General features: G+C 41.5%; 1 protein-coding gene across 1 annotated transcript; it reads right to left on the bottom strand.

Moving 5' to 3' along the window:
* Nucleotides 1-2,640: 2,640 nt before the first annotated feature.
* On the bottom strand, nt 2,641-3,318 carry LOC102989891 (interferon omega-1-like; the record flags this gene model as incomplete). Its single annotated transcript, XM_028487425.2, has 1 exon — nt 2,641-3,318. A coding segment is annotated over exon 1 (678 nt), but the record flags the coding sequence as incomplete, so codon positions are not given.
* Between the last annotated feature and the right edge of the window lie 4,879 nt (nt 3,319-8,197).

Raw genomic sequence — 8,197 nt, forward strand, 5'->3', positions numbered from 1 at the left:
ATGAATAAAGCTGTTATAAATATCTGTGTGCAGGGTTTTGGGTGGACCTAAATTTTCCACTCATTTGGGTAAGTCCCAAGGAGCACAATTGCTAGATTATATGGTAAGAGTATGTTTGGCTTTGTCAGAAACTGCCAAACTGTCTTCCAAAGAGGCTGTACCATTTGGTATTCCCACCAACAATGAATGGTCCTCTTGCTACCCATCCTCACCAGCATTTGGTGTTGTCAGTGTTCCGGGTTTTAGCCCTTCTAAAAGAAGTGTAGTGCTATCTCATTGTTGTAATTTGCATTTCCCTAATGATTTATGATGTTGAACAACAGTTATATGCTTACTTTCCATCCACGTATCATCTTTGGTGAAGTGTCTGGATATTTTGCCCATTTTTAACTGGTGTTTTGGTTTTTTTCTTGTTAAGTTTTAAGAGTTTTTATACATTTTGGATAATAGTCCTTTATAAGATATGAGTCTTTATGAGGCTGTGGCTTGTCTTATTCTCTTGACAGTGTCTTTCACAGAGCAGAAGTTTTAATATTAATGAAGTGCAGCTTAATCAATTTTTATTTCATAGGTCATGTCTTCGGTGCATCTAAAAAGTCATTGCCAAATCCAAAGTCAAGTATACTTTTGCTAATTTTTTAAAAACAAGATTAATGATGAAGACAAATAGCTCTTGATTTCCACTCTGACAAATCTACTACAAAGTAATATTATTTACAACAATGATAAACTACTACTGTAGCCAAATAATGACTTAAAATAAATCAAATATTTTAAATGTTCATGTTTTCTGCCATTTCATACATTCTTCAAAAATAATTCTCAGAAAACATATTGTGAAAACATATTGCAAAATCAGAAAAAAATACACAGAGATATTAAGCCACACTTTCCTCAAAGTACCACCTTATTTCTCTCCTCCACTCACAAGAAGTTCCCAAAATAGTCTGTACACAGTACCCCTAAATCCCCTTCTTGTGCTTCCTCTTCACTTACTCCCTTGTGGTTTCTGCCCCATTAATTCTACTAAACCAGATCCTGCTAAAGTCACCGGTGGCATCTGTTTTCAGGTCCGCTGGGACAGTTCAGTCCTCACCTGCCCTGTAAGCACCGCTCTGTCTCTTAAACACACTTCTGCCCTTCAGTTTTCTCTCCCCTATTCATCCCTGTGTCCTTCTAACTGCACTGCCACTCTGCCTCAGTGCCTGTTGCAGACTCTCCTCTGCTTGACCTTTAATGCTGAGGGTCTGCAGGATTAGGTTTAGGTCCTCTTCTCGTTGTCCATTCTATTTATAAGTGACCACATCCATCCCCATGTGCTCACTACCAGATACACAGTAAGGAATTTCAATTTAATACTTGCACCCATGGCATTTGTTGTTTATTGTAGACACACTTGCCCAACAGCCAGTAAAGGCTTCTACAATTACATACCTCCCAGGCACCATAGAAAGGATAGCCATCTTTTTTCTCCTAAAAATTATCTGTATCTAAGTCTTCTGATGTGAGAACATAATTTCCCCTTACTTCTTTTTGTATTTTTTAATATAATTGAAAATTGTAAAAAATATATTTATATTATTTTTATGTCTCTTTCTCTATGACCGAAAGTTTCAACACAGAAGCTACTGTATTAGATTTATTCACCTGTGTTTCTTAAAGACAATTCCACAATCTGCCACTTTGATACTTGATTAATATATATGACATGAACTGAATGAATGAATGAGTAGCTAAGTATTACGATCCATTGCTCATTTTTTTTTTTAGGAAACCAGGGATTGGATTTAGGTGTAAAGAATAAGCAGACTCAGGAGTTTTCTTTGGTAAGAATTTAATAAATAAAAAATGCAAATTTAATAAAATGGAAAGGTGAACATATTTTCTAAATCTTAGTACAATGTAAAGACAAATATCTTTTATATGAAAATATAAATATAAATATGATAAGATACAAGAATAAACCTAAATAAATAAATAAACAATAAATAAATAACATCAGGGCAGTCATCCCTTAGGGACTAATGACCCTGGAGCTGAACTTTTTAACATATCCTTGCTTAATACTACTGACAAAAAATTTGCTTAATTAATTCAATAAATTTTGTGGCTAAAGCAGAAATGAGAACCTTTTGAAGTGATCAAAGACATATGTGCACGGGTGATATGGCATCTCAGCCAATGAGAATCATTTCAAAGTGACCCCAGGTAACCATCCATAATTCTCTCTTTTTTTAAGATTTATTATTTATTTATTTATTTAATTTATTTTTGGCTGCATCGGGTCTTAGTTGCGGCATGCGGGATCTTCATTGAGGCATGCGGGATCTTCATTGAGGCATGCAGGATCTTTCGTTGCTATACGCAGGCTTCTCTCTAGTTGTGGCATGTGGATTTTCACTCTCTAGTTGTGTCGCTCAGGCTCCAGGGTACGTGGGCTCTGCAATTGTGGCGCCTCGGTTCCAGAGTGCACAGACTCTGTAGTTTGCGGCACGCAGGCTCTCTAGTTGAGACACGTGAGCTCAGTAGTTGTGGCACACGGGCTTAGTTGCCCTGCAGCATGTGGGATCTTAGTTTCCTGACCAGGGATCAAGCCCACGTCCCCTGCACTGGAAAGCAGATTCTTTACCACTGGACCACCAGGGAAGTCCCTCCATCCTTAATTCTTAACCTTTCTTGCAATTTGGTTGATGAAGAGAAGGATCTCATGATTCCCAAGCTGACAATTTTCCAGGCACAATCACTGTATTTCTTCTCTTCAAGGTAGAGATGGATTCCCTGGAAGTACCTCCTCACGGCCAGTGTAGGGCCCACCATTCCCAAGGCAGATTCTTCCTCTCTCATCGCCTGCACCAAGCAGGCGTCCAGGTCCTCCAGCTGCTGATGGAGTCCAGTGCGGAGTTTGTCCAGGAGGGAGGTATCCCAGGTGGCAGAGGAGCGCTCTGTGTGGAAGAGGCAGAAGATCTGCTGGAGCATCTCGTGGAGGACAGAGGTGGCCTGGGCCTTCGGGAGCTGGCTGCCATCCACCATGTCCTGGGGGGAACCGAAGTCTTTTGTGTCCTTCAGACAGAAGCGAGGGGAGATTCTCCTCATCTGGCTCAGAACCATGAAGTTCTTCCTGCTAACCAGCACGTGGTTCTGAGACAGGTCGCAGCCCAGAGATCTACCAGGGCCGTAGCTGAACATCACCAGGGCGGTCAGTAGAGAGAGCACGAAGGCCATGGGGCAAATGAGGCTGCTGCTGGCCTGGCTGAGACGGGCATCTGGGGGAACATTGCAGGTAGGTTCTCTGATGACATCCTTTCTAAGCAAGGCCATTAAACGAGGAACATTTCTCTACACTGTTTTTGGTTTCATTTATGTATTCTCCATATGATCTAAGAGGATGTCCTTACTCTAAAACATTCATTTTGAAATAGAAGTTTAATTTTCCCAGTAAACTTCAGATACGTCCATCTAAATGGGTATTTATAAATCAAATAAGAAATATATTTGTCTTAAAGTCAGAAGTGATGTAGGTGTGTAAATACATCCTCCCTCTCTCTCTGTTTCTCTCTCTGTCTCTCTCTCTCTCTGTGTCTCCTTTTCATGCATAAATATTGCTCTTCTCTGTTCCAGGAACAAATTTTTAACCTTGACCTTAGGCTCCATTTTTACCCTCTTACTTTACATCGGAAGGCAGCCTTCCTCAGTCCTTATGGTTTCTGTAGTTGCTTAGGGATTTACCAGACCACCTCTGGAAACTAAGCTTTTTTTTTTTTTTTCTCTTGCGGTACGCGGGCCTCTCACTGTTGTGGCCTCTCCCGCTGCGGAGCACAGGTTCCGGACGCGCAGGCTCAGCGGCCATGGCTCACGGGCCCAGCCGCTCCGAGGCACGTGGGATCCTCCCCGACCGGGGCACGAACCCGTGTTCCCTGCATCGGCAGGCGGACTCCCAACCACTGCGCCACCAAGGAAGCCCCAACTAAGCTTTTTGAAACAAAAAAATGCTTATTTACTGTTTGATTCACAGCAGAAGCTGATGATTATAAGTGAATAAGCTTGTCTGATGTTTCTCTTCCTTCTAGAATGCGTTTGTGCAGGTGCATGTGGTTATGCTGCAGGGGACCACAAGGTCAGGACTATTACAGACATCACCCTTTCTTTCCACCATTTTCTTACTGTTGACCTATAGTCTTCCACAGGCTGGGCCAATACCCCCACCAGGAATCCTGGCTCTTTTCAGAGAATATGGGTGTGGAGATCCTAACTCCAAGACAATTGTATTTCCCCAGCAGCACCTCATTCACAGGGGAGAGATCACTTCTAGTCACACCCTCTCCTCTAGAGTGACAGAGCCTCCTTCCTAACCTCCTGGACTCCCTCCCTGAGGGCAGGCTCACCACATCCCGAGGACTGTAAAATCTCTTTGCTGTGGATGGGCTTGTTTATTTGTTGGGAAAATAATTCATCTTCCAGGACCCTCACCCTTGCCCCTGGAGTGTTTGTGTGAAGGACCCTAGTCCTCAATGGTGACCTTCTCTTCTCCTGACCCATGTCCCCAGGTATCAAAAATGTCAGCAGCCCTCAGATGCTGAGAGCAAAAGTGTGTTTCCTCTAAGCAGGTAGAAGAATTATCCATTTCTAATTACTTCACCTTGAGCAGACACATAATTGTTATTTTGCCAAGTATAAATTTTATTATTGAATGCTTTTACTTAAACTGTTGAACACTTGTGATGCTCAAAGTTTCTGAGCTGGGGACAGGAGATTCAATGATGAAGTTTTCTCTCATTAGATGCTTATGTCACAGAAACCAGTGACCTTCAGTTGTTCAATCAGTTGATGCCACTGGGCTTCTCTGTTCCCCTCTGTCTCCCTCTGAGAATGCAGGGCAGTGAGGCCCAGGCTATTATGTTGGGGAGAAATAACCTTCCTTCCTTTATTTGTGTGTAATTTTTCATTTAAAATTTTGTAACTTCTTTTCCATTAGTGGCTAATTGGACAAGATTTGTCTTGCTGCTCCTGCATTTAGTTAGTTCTAATTCATGATGAGATAAGAACAATAAAGGAAAGTAAAGAAAGGCAAAGGGGCTCCAGTCTCTATCATTTTCAAACTTCAGATATTTTGTTTCTCATTGCAACTTTCTCTAGAAAGTAAACTTTGAGAGTTGCTTTGTGGGCAAAAAGAAAACAAATGTAAGTCTGCTTGTCACAAAAGTGAAAGGAGGAAAGTGATTTTCTGCTGACAAAATGGCGTATTCTAACTTAGGAAACTTCAGTGCAGCACAGCTGGGGATGAGGCTATGGCAGAGGGGAAGGATGAGGCCAATATGAATAACAGGCAGGAACATGGCCACTTCTGCCAGAAGCTCAAAGAAGACCAAGTCTTGGGTCAATTGACTGCCTTCATCTTTGCAAGACCAGCTGCCTGATTTTTCTTTCATTTAATCCACATGTGATCAGTTCTGAGGAGAGAGGGAAGAAGTCACACTCACAAGAGACTGACAACTGGAACCTCAGTTGTGAGAACACTAACCACCTCTGGCAGGATCGTGGAGATCATGATCTTGCTGAGCATCTGTCTAGGTGATAAATCCACTCAGGCAATGAGAAGAGTGCTTTGAGAAAACTAGAATTAAAGGAAGGGAATTAGATGATTCCAAAAGTTCCTGATCTTAATCTAGATACAGTGATCATTATATTAAAAAGTAATAAGTGAATTGTATTACATGATTATGGACTAGTCACTTTCTAAGTTTCTTAAAATATTAACTCAATCTTCTCAATAACCCTATTTGGATTCCATTCACTTATGTGGGATGAAATGTAAATCTGGATGGATGAAATCTTTCAAATGTACCAAAGATCCAAGTGCAAACCTTAGGGAGAGTCTTTATAATGACTTGTCTGGAAGAGCCCAGTAAAGAAAGGGAAGGATAGAAATGGAGGTGGAATTTAGGGACCAACGAGAGGCCATTGCATGAAATCAGTAAGGGAGGAGAGTGAGATGACAAAGGATCCTTGATTCCGCTTCAGATGCCAAAGGATTGCTGTCTGTTGTTTTGTAGGGCAACATAGGGTGTGGTCTGAGTTAACTGAGAGGACTTCTAAATTCTGAGGAAAAATACACAAAATCCCTATTAAATGGTTGAAAGTTTTGCCAATTGAAAAAAGTCTAAGATTTTATGAGTGATTAACTTTTGAGTTTTCTTGTGACTTTAAGAATGAATAAAAAGCACCTAAGAATCTCCAGCCATATGAGCTCTGACTTTTCTCCTTCAGGACCTCACTCTTCCCAGGAGACCACTTCAGGTCAGCCTCCTGTTCTCATTCTCAATGAAGACACGTCCATTTCTCAACTCCAGCTCAGATGGGACATCCTGTTGTCTACTGATAGAATCCAGTGAAAAAGCTCTTCTCTTTTTTGTTCCAGCCATTGGTTCAGATGTGGGTACTGAGGAGACCTTAGGTATGACCAAGACGGAAGAGCACATGCCCTTCTTAGACAGAAGCAGTGAATGTTTTTAAAGGGCTCCTTAGCAGGGAGAGTCTGGATTAATCTCCAAAGTCAGCTACACTGCCTTGTATATTTGTTTTTATTTATTTTTCTAGCCTCAACCTATTAAAAATCATAAAACAAAACTGTAGGGTAGGAATAAAAATATTATTAAAAACAGCATTAATTAATAAAATGAAATTTTAACAGTAATATAGGAGTGTTATTTGCTTATTTTTTGGACCCTAATTCTCAGGAATGTTTCCAAATCTTTAAATGTACCTACTCAATGCAGTTTGCACCAACTGGAAGGAGAAGAAAGATAGTTGATTCATGAATGTCCTCTTTGCACAATGCCTAAGTTAAATAATTTTTCACAAAAATCTTTGTTTCTTTTAGAAATTGTAATAAGTATGCACATTATTGATGTACATCCTGCTGGGAAGCCTCTACCCCACTGGTTGCTGAATGTATTAAAATACCTGCCTCTGTCCCTTCTATTTAAGTATTGTTTTATTTTATTTTTTGTTGTTGTTTTTCAAAGAGGCTATATCAGGATTCATTTCAAGAGGTCCTTGGATTGCATTGTCCCCAGGAATATCTTGCCCTGCTCTGTGATAACTTGCTGGGTCCTAAGGAGGAAACAAGTTTGCAGCTGGCCATGAGTAACCTTTGTCCCTTCCAAGACTCCACAGGCTGCTGTGGTATCAGCGTCACCCATGCTGGGGACACTGCTAGTGGCCAGGCATTTTTGCAATAACCCTGTGCTCTCAGCATCCACTTCATCTTTTCATTCTCTGAAAAGGAGAAATACTTGTCTCAGTGTGGATCATCTGTATTGTTCCATGTCCTGAGGATCTGCTGCTGTTCCAGTGAACGCTTTAAACATCTTTGCTGCTGACTTTCCACTCCATGTTTTCCGTACTTTGGGTTTTTGGAGCAAATGAGATCCTGAACAAGGTAAGTTCCTCCTAGTGCAATCAGCACAAGGAAATGTCCAAATAGAGGCACAGATGAGCTCCTGGATTCTCTACTAGTTCAGTGTTGGGCAGGGTTCCCTCTATTTACTGTGTTTCTCTGAGAGGCTGGATGGTCTGGACCTGCAGTGCTTGGCAGGCGGAGAGGGTAGAGTCGTGGCCACCTTCACACCCTCACTCCCTGTGTGCTCACAGGATCCAGATGCTTCAAGCTGGCGCTGCACTGAGATCACCTGTCACAGCTCCAGGGGACCATGGATTCCTGTGCCCCTTCTCCAGTCATGCTGCCCAGGGACCTATGTGTGCTGCGTTAAGCCCTCGCTAAGTGCAAGATACTCTGCTAAGTGCTTTCAAATTTGGTAGTTCATTTAATACTAACAATAACAACTGTAAGAATACTTTTACCTTACTTTATATTTGAGGAAACTGAGGTTCAGGGAAGTTAGGTGGTTTCCTCAGGATCTCACTTATGTCCTGGCAGAATCCTTTATGATATATTATAAATAATTAAGTTTCATCTTGTGCAGTTCTCAAAACCTTTGCTTTCTTCTTCAATGCTTTCTGAACATCCTTTTTCCCTGGTTCACTCCTAACTGCATTAGCCACTCCATCTCTGTGCCCTTTGCAGGCTCCCCTTCTCTTTCTCAGCCTTAAAAGTTGAAGGTCCTCCCTCATAAGCGTCAGGTCATCTCATTCTACACCCTTCTCTTAAGGAACGACATGACATACATTACCATACCCT

The sequence above is a fragment of the Physeter macrocephalus genome, unplaced genomic scaffold, assembly GCF_002837175.3.
Source record: "Physeter macrocephalus isolate SW-GA unplaced genomic scaffold, ASM283717v5 random_1989, whole genome shotgun sequence".
Classification (NCBI taxonomy): Eukaryota; Metazoa; Chordata; class Mammalia; order Artiodactyla; family Physeteridae; genus Physeter; species Physeter macrocephalus.